This window comes from Pseudophryne corroboree, assembly GCF_028390025.1.
Source record: "Pseudophryne corroboree isolate aPseCor3 chromosome 3 unlocalized genomic scaffold, aPseCor3.hap2 SUPER_3_unloc_45, whole genome shotgun sequence".
Taxonomy (NCBI): domain Eukaryota; kingdom Metazoa; phylum Chordata; class Amphibia; order Anura; family Myobatrachidae; genus Pseudophryne; species Pseudophryne corroboree.
This window is the reverse complement of record NW_026967536.1, coordinates 324,212-338,535: the sequence shown is the minus strand read 5'-3', so window position 1 is coordinate 338,535 and position 14,324 is coordinate 324,212. Positions and strand designations below refer to the sequence as shown.

Here is a 14,324-nt window from a genome sequence, read left to right as displayed (position 1 = left end):
CGCCTCCATTTTAATAAACAAGTTTTCAAATTGGCTTTTTATAAGCGGCTTTAGTAGTAGTTGAGGGGTTGGATTAATAAAATTGAAAGGAGGATTCAGCATATCTTGCGCTTGGGTGAACTGTAAAATTACGCTTTTTTTTCTGGGAAAACAGTATGTGATATGGCGCCCCTGAGCGTTGCTTTAAAGGCCTACCAATACAGCGTAGGATTTGTTAATTGTGTCCGTTATCAATATCAAAATCATCCCAAGTTCGGAACACTACCTCTTTCAGGGATTGTGACCTATTAATGGATGAGGGACACCTCCAACGTATTGAGCTACCTCTATCAGGAGCCACTTGTAACTCAATCCAAATAACCGCATAATCTGAAATCGTTATTGGTTCCATCAATGCTTTAGAAATCTTTGGGATGAGAGCTATTGATGTCAATATATAATCTATCCTAGACAGTCGGCCCGTAGCAGCCGATAGGCATGAATAATCTCTGTATGTCGGGTGTAATGTGCACCAAGAGTCTAACATCTGGAGTTTCCGAGCAAATTCTGGCACACCAAATTTTGTAACTTTAACATTAGAGGAGGTGAGGGATTGTCTGTCAAGATGGGGAAGGGAGATTAGATTCAGGTCCCCACCAAATAACAAGGGTAAGTGTGAGTGAGGTAATCTAATATTGACAAGTTTCGTCAGGAATTGTAAAGAGTACACATTCGGTGCATATACACAAACAGCATCTTTTCATACATCAATTTGCCTATTACATACCGACCCACAGGGTCAATTTCGATATCTGAAGTCTCATTCGATAAAGAGGATCTTGCTATAAGTGCAACACCCCGCGCCTTTGAATTATAAGAGGCAGACATCAGGACTCTCCAACCTATGTATATCACTGTAAGAGGTGCGTCTCTTGCAGACATACAATGTCTAAACATAATATTTTCAGATACATGAGAACACATTTGTGCTTTTTAGGGGAATTTAGTCCTACATTCCAGCTACCTACATGTAAGGCCATACCAGCACTTCTTTCCTCATATCAGGGGACAGTTCACTCAATGCATAATTACCTTCTACATTGGCGATAACATCAGTGTTACAGGGATACATAGGAGACGATAGGAGAGAGATAACCCAGTGGTGTTCCAAAATACGAACAAAGAGAACAAGAAAAAATAACAATTGTAACAACATCGGGGATACTTCCATATACACAAAGCAGCACTAGCCGCTTAGGGAGGAAACCGCACCGGCCTGCCATCTGCTTAATAATAGCTATATGAAGGCAGCATAAAACCATTGTGTAACCAGTGAAGACACAAAATACAATATAGCAGGGGAACATATTTGAGTTGTTCAAACTTAACCAATCAGTCTTGGATTCCATGGGGTGGGGAGGGGTAGGTCCCTGAACATATCATGAATCTCACTAGTTGGGGAGAGCATTGGGCTGAGCCAGGGAAGAAAAAATGGGTAAAATAAAGTTTCTCATACGTCTGTGAGGATACTGGGGACGACATCAAGACCATGGGGTATAGACGGGATCCGCAGGAGACATGGGCACTCTAAAGACTTTTCATTGGGTGTGAACTGGCTCCTTCCTCCAGACCTCAGTTTTAGAAATGTGCCCAGGCAGACTGGATGCACTCTGAGGAGCTCTCCTGAGTTTCTCTGGAAAGACTTTTGTTAGGTTTTTTATTTTCAGGGAGATCTGCTGGCATCAGACTCCCTGCTTCGTGGGACTGAGGGGGCAGAAGCAGAACCAACTTCCTCAGAGTTTCATGCTCTGCTTCTGGCTGACAGGACACCATTAGCTCTTGAAGGGAACTGAACACTAACCGTGTCTAGATGCTTACTCCCACAGCGCGCCGTCACCCCCTCGCAGAGCCAGAAGTCAGAAGACAGGTGAGTATGAGAAGAATGATCTTCTATCAAGTAAGTGACGACTGAGGTAGTGCGGCTGGCGGGAGCGCAGCATGCCATTGCTGCCCACACACACAGGCACTGCAGGTCGCGGGGGGGGGGTGCCCTTGGCAGCAAGAATAATACCTCAAACTGGCTAAAAGGGGGCATAAGATGCCGTTGGCACAGCCCTATCCCCTCCAGTATAAATAATAAGTCATATACTGAATGTAAGGACGTGCCATTGTGGGGGCGGAGCTTCTTCCCCAGTCAGCCAGCACACTACTCAGTGCCATTTTCTCTCTTTCCTCAGGCTGCAGAGAACACGCTGGTCCTCTCCTCCACTTCTGACAAGAACAGCGTGCTATAAAAGGTGGGCAAAAAGCGATTGAGGTGCATTTGATAGTGTATATTACTATATAAAAGCAATTTTGGGCTGTGGACATACTGATTGTGGCTATAAGGGACGTGTTAGAGGTTACAGAAAGCACTCCTGTACCTCAGGAAAAAGCTTATTTATGTAAGGAAAAGAAATCCAAAGTCACGTTCCCTCCTTCACACGAACTAAATGCTCTGTTTGAAGGGATGTGGGTGAATCCTGATAAACAATTTCGTATTCCCAAAAGGATTCACATCGCTTATCCTTTCCCGGTCGAAGACAGGAAAAAATGGGAGTCACCCCCTATGTTAGATAGTGCACTATCCAGGTTGACAAAGAAGGTAATTCTCCCTGCTCCTGACACGGCTTCTCTTAAAGAGCCGGCAGACCGCAAAATGGAAACGACATTGAAATCCATTTATGTTACCAATGGTACACTGATTAGGCCCACTATTGCCTGCGCGTGGGTGAATCGCGCTATTGAAAAATGGTCAGAAAGCGTGTCATCAGAAATTGACACAATTGATAAAGATGAGATACTCCTTAAATTAGGGATTATCAAGGACGCTGCCGCCTACATGCTGGAAGCAATGAAGGATATTGGACTATTGAGTTCACAAGCCGCTACCATGGCAGTATCGGCTAGGCGGGCGTTGTGGATTCGCCAGTGGAACGCGGATGCAGATTTCAAAAGAAATATGGAGGCTCTCCCATATAAAGGTGAGGCCTTATTTGGCGATGGACTGGATGCGTTAGTCTCGGCGGATACTGCAGGTAAGTCGACATTTTTGCTATCTGCACCTGCACCAGCAAAAAAGACCTATCACCTGCAAATGCAGACCTTTTGGCCCAATAAATACAAAAAGGCGAGAGGTTCCCCCTTCTTTGCTGGTAAGGGAAGGGGAAAGAAGCCCACAGCGGCTCCAGGTTCCCAAGAGCAGAAGTCTACCCCTACTTCTACCAAATCCCTAGCACGACGCTGGAGCACCCTTGCGGGAGGCCGCTCGGGTGGGGGCATATCTCAGTCTCTTCAGCCAGGATTGGATTCTATCTGGCCTGGATCCCTGGGTGTTGCAAATATTGTCACAGGGATACAAACTGGAGTTTCAAGACGTTCCCCCATGCCGATTTTTCAAATTGACCTTGGCAGTTTCTCAGTCAGAAAGAGAAGCAGTAACAGCGGCAATACAAAAATTATGTCAAGACCAGGTCATAGTCCTGGTACCGTTGTCACAACAAGGGAGGGGTTTTTATTCAAGCCTCTTTGTAGTTCCGAAGCCGGACGGCTCGGTCAGACCGATCCTAAATCAAAAAGATCTGAATTTCTTCCTGAAAAAGTTCAAGTTCAAGATGGAATCACTTTGGGCGACGATTGCCAGTCTGGAGGAGGGGGACTACTTAGTGTCGGTGGACATAAAGGATGCTTACCTGCATGTTCCCATTTATCCTCCTCACCAGGCTTATCTGAGATTTGCGATTCAGGATTGCCATTACCAATTCCAGACGTTACCTTTCGGTCTCTCCACGGCGCCGAGGGTATTCACCAAGGTGATGGCGGAGATGATGGTGCTTCTTCGTCAGAAAGGAGTCAATATAATCCCTTATCTGGATGACTTCCTGATAAAGGCGAGATCCAGGGAGCAGTTATTACAAAACATATCCCTCTCCCTGTCAATACTCCAGCAACACGGGTTGATCATAAATTACCCAAAGTCACAGTTGGAACCGACGACAAGGTTGTCTTTCCTCGGGGTGATTCTGGACACAGAAGTTCAGAGAGTATTTCTTCTGCTGGAAAAGGCTCTGGAAATCCAGAAAATGGTAAAACAGATATTGAAACCATCAACTGTGTCGATCCATCAGTGCTTTCGGTTGTTGGGGAAGATGGTGGCAGCCTACGAGGCCATACAGTTTGGCAGGTTCCATGCCAGAGTATTCCAGTGGGTTCTGTTGGACAAGTGGTCGGGGTCACATCTACACATGCACAGAAAGATAATCCTGTCGTCAAAAACCAGGATTTCCCTCCTGTGGTGGTTGCACAGCGCTCACCTGCTAGAGGGACGCAGGTACGGGATTCAGGACTGGGTCCTAGTAACCACGGATGCAAGTCTCCGAGGCTGGGGAGCAGTCTCTCAGGGAGAAAACTTCCAGGGACGTTGGTCACGACAGGAAGCCTGCCTTCACATAAACGTTCGGGAGCTAAGAGCCATTTACAACGGCCTTCAACAAGCGGTACATCTTCTTCAAGACCGTCCCATGCAGATCCAGGCAGACAATGTAACAGCAGTCGCATACATAAACAGGCAGGGCGGAACGAAAAGCAGAGCAGCAATGGCAGAGGCAACAAAAATCCTCCGCTGGGCAGAAAAACATCTACAAGCTCTGTTGGCAATATTCATTCCGGGAGTAGACAACTGGGAAGCAGACTTCCTCAGCAGACACGATCTCCATCCAAGAGAGTGGGGCCTCCACCAAGAAGTCTTCGCAGAGGTAACAAGACTTTGGGGAGTTCCTCAAATAGACATGATGGCGTCTCGCCTCTACAAGAAGCTTCAGAGATACTGTTCCAGGTCGAGAGACCCTCAGGCAGTAGCAGTGGATGCACTGATGACCCAGTGGGTGTTTCAGTTAGTGTATGTTTTCCCTCCACTTCTGCTGATCCCAAAAGTACTCAGGATCATAAGAAAGACAAGGGTTTGAGCAATCTTCATTGCCCCAGACTGGCCAAGAAGGGCTTGGTACCCAGATCTTCAGCAGTTACTCATAGGAGATCCTCTGCCTCTTCCTCTTCGGAAAGGACCTGCTACAGCAGGGGCCGTGTGTGTACCAAGACTTACCGCGGCTACGTTTGACGGCATGGCTGTTGAGAGCTGGATCCTAGCCAGGAAGGGTATTCTTAAGGAGGTCATCCCCACCCTTATTCAGGCCAGAAAGGGAGTAACGTCAAAACATTACCACCGTATTTAGAGAAAATGTGTGTCTTGGTGTGAATCCAAGAAAGCTCCTATGGAAGAGTTTCACTTAGGACGTTTTCTCCATTTTTTGCAGGATGGTGTGGAGACGGGCCTACGATTGGGATCAATCAAGGTCCAGATTTTGACCTGGTCAGTATTCTTCCAAAAACAATTGGCCTCTATTCCAGAGGTTCAGACCTTCGTGAAAGGGGTTCTGCACATCCAGCATCCATTCGTGCCTCCAGTGGCACCATGGGACCTTAATGTGGTATTGCAGTTCTTTCAATCGGATTGGTTTGAGCCTCTACAAAAGGTAGAGTTGAAGTTTCTCACTTGGAAAGTGGTGATTTTTTGACATTGGCATCCGCAAAGCGGGTGTCTGAATTGGGGGCCTTGTCTCACAAGAGCCCTTACCTGATTTTCCATGAAGATAGGGCACAGTTACGAACTCGCTAACATTTTCTTCCAAAGGTGGTTTCTGCTTTTCACATAAACCAACCTATGTGCCAGTAGTTACTGACACTTTCTCTGATTCAAAGTCTCTAGATGTGTTTAGAGCTTTGAAAATCTATGTTGCTAGAACAGCTCGTATACGGGAAACAGAGGTTCTGTTTGTCCTGTATGCTCCCAACAAGATTGGGTGTCCGGCTTCCAAGCAGACTATTGCACGTTGGATTAGAAATACGATTCAGCAAGCTCATACTACGGCTGGATTGCCGTTACCGATGTCGGTAAAGGCCCACTCCACTAGGAAGGTGGGCTCATCCTGGGTGGCTGCCCGGGGAGTCTCGGCATTACAACTTTGCCGAGCAGCTACTTGGTCAGGGTCAAACACATTTGCTAAGTTCTACAAGTTTGATACCTTGGCCGATGAGGACCTAAAGTTTGGTCAATCGGTGCTGCAGGGTCATCCGCACTCTCCTGCCCGTACTGGAGCTTTGGTATAGACCCCATGGTCTTGATGTCGTCCCCAGCATCCTCTAGGACGTATGAGAAAATAGGATTTTGATAACCTACCGGTAAATCCTTTTCTCCTAGTCCATAGAGGATGCTGGGCGCCCGTCCCAGTGCGTACTTTACCTGCAGTTTAGTTATTAGAGTTACACAAGTTGTGTTGTATTAGTTCAGCATGTTGCTGCAATTGGTTGATACCTGTTGGCGTGTGTTATGTTGATTGCCACGTTGTGCACCATGGTTGAAGTGTGAGCTGGTATGTATCTCACCACTAGTATGAAAGTAAATCCTTTCCTCGAAATGTCCATCTCCCTGGGCACAGTTCCTACAACTGAGGTCTGGAGGAGCATAGAGGGAGGAGCCAGTTCACACCCAATGAAAAGTCTTTAGAGTGCCTATGTCTCCTGCGGATCCCATCTATACCCCATGGTCTTGATGTCATCCCCAGCATCCTCTATGGACTAGGAGAAAAGGATTTACTGGTAGGTTATCAAAATCCTATTATTACATAATTCAGACAGTTTCACGTAAGATTATCTGACCATTTAAGCAAGCAGAAATTTAATCTAGAACCTTTCTGTCATTTGCTGACACAGGGGTCTCTGGACATCAATCTGAAGTGTTCCTTTGGGTTATGTAATCAGATCCGCATATTAAGGGGGATCGTAATGATCCTTATATGCTTGCAGCTATCAGACATTAGAAACCCCAGTATCTGCAGCTCAGCTGAAATTTATCTTCCAGACATAGAAAATATGAATAATTATGTAACAGCTGCAGTGAAGGTTGATATGAGAAATCTGAAATAAAGAAAGTCTTGACATCAGGGGTATGGGCACTTTGCAGATATCTCCTAAAAGTGATAATGTAAAAGAGAGGTAGAAAGTTTTCGTATGATGGAAGAAACCAGCTGTGAGTTCCTGATCCAAGAATTGCATCGCTGGCCTGTAGTATCAGAACCGAGCATCAAACAAGGTCCAAAAAAGGGACGATTAATAATGAACATCTGTAAAAGGAATCTCGTCAATGATCAACCACAGTCAGACAGTCTTGAATCATTATTTTTGGCAGCAGATGCTTCCTTGAGATATGCCTCAGCATCCAAGGGGGAAAGGAAGTCAACGAATTGTGAACCATTGTACAAGTGCAGCCGCGCTGGGTAAAGGAGGCCAAACTTCCTATTTTCCTGGATTAGGCGGGAACATAACGGGGCAAAGTCACGCCTAGCCTTCGACAGTTCAGCTGAATAGTCTTGAAATAAAATTTTATGACCATCCCATACAAGCTGTTTTTTTTTACGAGACGCTGACCATAGTAATTCCTTTCGAAGAAAATTCAGGGGTTTAAATATCACCGCCCGGGTTCTGGCGTCATCCTGTGGTCGGACCGGGCCTAATGTGTGTGCTCTCTATAATGAGGTTGGAGCATCTGTCTTGCACACGAAGCATTTCAGGCAGTGACTTTTTTATGAAAACAAATAAATCTTTACCTTTCAGTTTCCGGTAATCCTATAATCCTGAGATTCCCTCTACGGGATCTATTTTCTAAGTCTTCAATTTTGTTGTGTAATTGCAATATATCTTTAGTATTCCTAGATGTGGATTTTTTAAGGTTTGCTACATCTGCAAAAGTCTCTCCTAAGCATTGTTCTATGCCCAATACTCTGTGTGAGCTGCGCTAGCTGATTATTGTCAGTCGTTTGTTCTTTAAACAAGGGGCTGATAGCCTGTTTAATGGATGTCACCATTTCTGCATGGGCTGTCTGCTTCTCTGAGGGCTGCTGCTGCAGCTTATCAGGCATTGTTGCACGGGCTACATATGGACCTTTAGTGGACCTTGGAGAAAATCAGCAGATGACGGGACACACAGCACCTGCCCGCATGTGATATTTGTTTACTTCCACTCAGCATTGAGTATTCCACAACCTGGTGAGGACTTAGGATCCCAGAGATTTCACCCATTTAAAGGGATGCTATCCTGAGGATACCTATTTTCCAGTGGTAACCATTGTGGTAACTATCACCATCAGGACTGTGCCATCAGCCCTATCTCCTATTTCCACCATACTCATCTGTAATTCACATGAAATAAGGAACGGACACAATATCTCAGTAGACGCTCCTGGTGATTCTGGTTGTTGTATAATTTAATTCTAATTTAACCATTTCCTTGAATTAATACTTCTTTGTATTTTTTATTAAATAACCTTTTTTTCCACCTTCAGTCCATTCATCTCCATGTGATTCAATTAATTATATTGTTTAAATTACTCATATCCAATTTATTGATTGTTAAGCGCTGCTAACTCGTTTGATGTATGTTGTTTAAAGCTGAGCTGTAGCCCTGCCATTTGTTGGTGAGCTGCTATCATAAGGACCTGTTTCACCAGGACTGAGTAACAGCCAACTGGCATCACCCACACCTGGAGCTCAGCTAGACAACCATTTAGGATTGGTACTGGGTTCTCAGTACCCAGAGCAACAGACAGGTCATCTGATTAGTAGATGAGGGCATGACACCTGATTATTTCACCCTGCGGTAGCATGTAAAAAGCATAGGAGATAGGATAAGAACCATGAAGAACGCATGGCAATGATGATTATACTCCAGAACATTAAAATGGTTCGAGTGTTGTCTATTGTGCTGATTTATTTCTCAGAGTGTAAATGGCTTCTCACCTGTGTGACTTCGCTGATGTGTAACACGTTGTGATTTCCGTGTAAAACATTTTGCACTCATAGCAATAAAATGGCCTCTCACCTGTGTGAGTTCTCCGATATGTAAAAAGCTTTAATTTCCATGTAAAATATTTTCCACACTCAGAGCAAGAAAACGGCTTCTCACCTGTGACTTCTCTCATGTTTAATGAGATCTGATTTGTGTGCAATACATTTCCCACACTCAAAACATGGAAATGGCTTCTCACCTGTGACTTCGCTTATGTATAACAAGATCTGATTTTTGTGCAAAACATTTCCCACACTCAGAACATGGAAATGGCTTCTCACCTGTGTGACTTTGCTGATGTGTAACAAGATTTGATTTCAATGCAAAACATTTCCCACACTCAGAACATGGAAATGGCTTCTCACCTGTATGACTTCTCTGATGTCTAACAAGATGCGATTTGTTTGTAAAACCTTTCCCACACTCAGAACATGGAAATGGTTTCTCACCTGTATGAATTTTCTGATGTATAACAAGATGTGATTTGTATATAAAACATTTCCCACACTCATAACATGGAAATGGCTTCTCACCTGTGTGACTTCTTTGATGTATAACAAGATGTGATTTCTGTATAAAACATTTCCCACACTCAGAGCAAGAAAACGGCCTCTCACCTGTGTGACTTCTCTTATGTATAACAAGATCTGATGTGTGCGCAAAACATTTCCCACACTCAGAACATGGATATGGCTTCTCACCTGTGTGATGTCTGTTATGTCTAACGAGACCTGATTTGTGTGTAAAACATTTCCCACACTCAGAACATGGAAATGCCTTCTTATCTGTGTGACTTCTTTGATGTATAACAAGATGTGATTTCTGGATAAAACATTTCCCACACTCAGAGCAAGAAAATGGCTTCTCACCTGTGTGACTTCTCTGATGTATAACAAGATCTGATGTGTGCGCAAAACATTTCCCACACTCAGAACATAGAAATGGCTTCTCACCTGTGTGACTTCTGTGATGTAGAACAAGATGTGATTTCTGGATAAAACATTTCCCACACTCAGAGCAAGAAAATGGCTTCTCACCTGTGTGACTTCTCTGATGTCTAACAAGATCTGATGTGTGTGCAAAACATTTCCCACACTCAGAACATGGAAATGGCCTCTCACCTGTGTGACTTTTCTGATGTCTAACAAGATGCGATTTGTATGTAAAACATTTCCCACACTCAGAACATATCAGTGGCCTTTCACCCACTTTACCTGTGTGTGGGTTAATAAGCTTTGTGTTCTGTGTAAAACATTTGGCATCTATAGAACACGGAAACTCTATATCTACTGTCAGAGCTGTAACAGATGCACCAATATCAGAGTGATCAGGAGAACATTTCCCAGGATCAGAGGGACCAGCTGATAGAGCTGGATGTATAATTGGGGTAATGGGGTTAGCTCCTGGAGAATCCTGTCTACTGTCATTATCTTTTATGTCACAATCCGGGGATAACATTAGATGTCCTTCTGAGATATTCCTGCTTGTGTGTCCATCTGCTGGAAATAAAATACATTACGGAAATGTGACATTTTCTGTAACAATATTAATCTTGCAAACAATAGGAGAAGACAACTCTCTGGGACACAATTATAAATTTGTGTGTATATTAAAACATAACTTTTAATGAATGCTTTATAATATTGTGTCTCAGACTATCATTGTGTCCACCCTCCTACGAACACACAATAACAAATGTAATATTATAATAAGACTTAGATATATCTCTCTCTTGTACTGGTAACTAACCATGAAGTATAAATGGAGATGTAGTCACTCGCCAAGTCCTATGTCAGCACCAATGTAAAACAATGAATGGGGAACATATCGTATGAATTGGAGATTCTAGATGAACAATAACATCAGTCATATGAGCTGATGGATCAGAGAAATGTCTCCTAACGTTACTACTGGAAGCATTGGTAAGGTAGCATTCATTCATTTGAGTGCTCATACGCTGGTAAGCCTGTACATGTGTTACTCACCCTTATATAAAGTATATTGCTACAGCAGAGTAGGTGTGGAACAAGGTATTTTACATGCAATACACCATATGATACCCTGCAATCATCATCATCATCTTCTAGGTTATAATCCACTTTTACATCCCCATCATCAGTGTCTTACCTCTATTCTCTCAATAGTAATAAGAATGATGTGTGTACGGAAAGTATGATATAGAGAATTACGTATCAGAATCTATACAGCTGCCGCCATACTTCTGCTTCTCATACGTGTGCTACTGGCAGCAGTGAACATCTGAGTGAGAGTGCAGGGAAGACAGCAGAGTCTGATGAGAAAGAGATTGGATCTGCCTTTGCAGGGATGTACCACACCTGTCACCCCTGTTAGTTTATAAAATAATAAAAAAGAGGAGCGTGGTCCATCCAGACGTGCTTTCTGGAGCTCTCCTCAAAAAGAGGCTTCTTATCTACCCTACCTGATAGCCCTCAGCTGCCACTGGGACCAAGACGCAATCTATTAAGTCCCCCACTCCTCCTGCCCTATAGCTACTCGCTCTGCTCACTCCGGGCACTGTTCACTGCTGCAGCCTTGTGACGCCGCGGAAGCCATGGGCTGTATTCTCCGGACACCTGACTTGGAGGCGCTTTTGGCTCAGTCGGGATCACTTGCTCTCCCATTCACATGGGTGCACAGCTTCCGCTACTGATGGGGACAGAACGGGCTGCCCACAGTTACCGGAGCCCAGTGGTGGTATTGGGAAGTAAAATAGCTGCCATTTTGGATCCTGGTACCCGGCCATCACATGCTTTGCCTTCTGCCTTCAATAAGGTGTAAAATTGATATAAGCTGCTAAATAAGTGTCCTGATGGCTGGATTGGGGTCACTGCACTAAATTGAAGCATTTGCCTTGAGGTGAAACCACCTTCTATTTATATGGTACCAGTATAATCTACTTCCTCTCAGTCTACATGCAGAGCCCAGTATCAAGTATCGTCTGAGTACAGCTCATTACACTCTGAATACAACCTCACAGTATGTTATTTTGTGGATTTATTCACTGAATATATTTTGCCATTTGTGTCTCTCTGTGCTGAGTACTTCACGTCTGTGATCACGCTGACCTCTAGTGGAATTTCTCGGTCATTACTGTGTTATTTGAGTTGCATTACATCATGTTTACTTGAAATTTTGGCTCAGATACCCCTGTCACCCCGACTAAGAATGTCCTTTTGAACAGAGTCATCTTGATGTAACCTCCTGACAGCGTACCATTTATAGATCATTTGTATTTTCCTATCTCTGAGAGGTCAGTCTCTTTGTAGCCGGCTTACCATGCCTCCAAAAAAGGTTAAAAGGTACCAAATCGGCCCCGCCTGTCCATCTCTTTAGTACCTCGAATTCAGGTGGTACTTCTCAGACTGCTACAACATCATCTGCTTCTTCTTGTCAGATGCACAGCCCAGCTGTAACGGCTGAAGACGTCTTAAGACTCTCTAGATGATCCTGTTACTCTACGATCTATACATTCTATGTTATCTGCATTTAAGGACTGAAATAACCTCAGAACTTAACTCTAATATTCAAGCTTTGAGGTCAGATATCAGTGAGATTGGCACTCGTACAGACTAAGATGAGATTGTTGCGTCTCACAAAGATCTGATTTCAGCACGACACCCTTCAGGAAGACCCGGTCTCTATTCATGATAAAGTCATTGATTTAGAAGACAGGTCTCAGAGAAATAATATCAATAATGGGCATTCTGGATTCTTTTACAAATGCTGAGCTTTAAGTTTATGCCATGGTCCTCTTTTCAGAAACTTCCACCGAAGACTTCTGCCTCGGACTTTCTTATTACTGACAGGATCCATAGACTCCCAAAGTCCAAACAGACCCCTATCCAAGCACCGAGGGACACTCTGCTCAGGGTGCACTTTTTCACCTTAAAGAAAGCATTCTATGAGCCACTGTCTTCCTGATCCACAGCTGAGTGCCTGGATATTCTGCGCTATTTCCAGAAACTTCTCCTGCGACGCTGGGCAAAAGGCATCTGTTCCACCCAAGGAAATGTGCAAATACAAATGGGGCTTTCCTACTAAGGTTATTGTAATGAGAAATGGGGCCTTCACAGAGATACCTTCACCTGAGGATGGCCCTGCTATTCTGAAAAAGTGGGACATTCCTGTTGACAGTACTTTATGACACTTTGCCTAAACCAATCCCGGAGGCGTTGTTTTCCGTCTTCAAGTAATATGCTAAATGAGTAAGACTGTTAGAGACACTCAGAGTTTGTTTCCTACTGTAACATGTGACAACTGGGACTAAGTTACTGGGCATGGATCTATTTTTGGACCAGATTTATTTGCTCTTGTTATGGATATAAACGTATATTTTTATCTTTATTTCCTGTGCTATATAATTGCTACATGGTCTAATATTCTTTCCACTGTTACGTTTCATAATACCTTTCTAGAATGTTTGGGTGTTCAGGTAAAGCATGACTGATTCGTCTAACACCCTGTTGCCCTTATAACGGTGTTGGTAGAACCTACATTGGATATCAGGCCATGTTCTTGGCCTTTACCTCCTTTGGATACATTGGTTACATTGAGATTTGAGATTTCTGTGTACAATTGTTACTATGATGACTAGATTTTGCCCTCTCGTATGGCTACTTGGGGTAGTCGGTGGGTTTCCCTTTTAGGCCCGACCGCCACCTTTTTCTACCTTTCTGTGACGGTACCCTAGTGACGGAATCTCTAGCTCCTTTATGGACGCTATTTCTGTTTGTCTCCCATTTTTGTTCCCTATTTTATTTTTTCTGTTATTTGATAATTTGAAGTATGCACACGTTCTACAGACTCTATTGGACTTTACACAGATGATCCTAGATGTTTCATACCATGATCTGATCTCAATCATGGTGACGTTTTTAATTCTTAATGTAAAAGGTCTTAATTCTCCTCATAAGAGACGTCTTGCAATAAAATATTTTGCTGACCAGAAGGCGGCGGTGGTAGCCACTCAGGAATCACATGTTCCATTGCACTCTCCCCCTCAGTTTACCAATAACTACCCAACATGCTCTATCTCCTGTGGTGTAGCCATCCTTTCTAATAGATCCTGCCCCTTTCACCTGTACAGCAAATAGGTGGATTGCAATGGTAGATCTTTGATTCTAGTTGGGAAAATCCACTATAAATATGTCACCCTTACTTCTCTCTATACCCCTATAGCAAGACAGCCCCAAATTCTTATATATTGTTTTTCAAAAGCTACAAGAAATTGCACTTCTCCTTATGGGAGATGTTACTCTTGCTCCAGACCCTCATCTTGATAGATCCTCCACTACTGATGAACAGACCAGTAATGTCGCCCGTACCTCAGCTTCTTCATGCTCCCTTTATTAGCTGAATTTGACCTTTGACCGAGTGTGAAGGACAT

The 14,324-nt window shown here is 43.8% G+C and overlaps 1 protein-coding gene across 1 annotated transcript in view; it reads right to left on the bottom strand.

The window, feature by feature from the left end:
* Window positions 1-8,821: 8,821 nt before the first annotated feature.
* The window catches only part of LOC134984257 (zinc finger protein 208-like), a 276,214-nt gene continuing 270,711 nt past the window's right edge, over window positions 8,822-14,324 (bottom strand). Inside the window, exons 9-10 of the mRNA XM_063949878.1 lie at window positions 9,871-10,038; window positions 8,822-9,618 (exon numbers count right to left, since the gene is read on the bottom strand). Of these exons, the coding sequence (XP_063805948.1) occupies window positions 9,113-9,618; window positions 9,871-10,038 (674 nt within the window). The 3' untranslated portion in view covers window positions 8,822-9,112. The remainder of the gene's footprint in view (window positions 9,619-9,870; window positions 10,039-14,324) is intronic.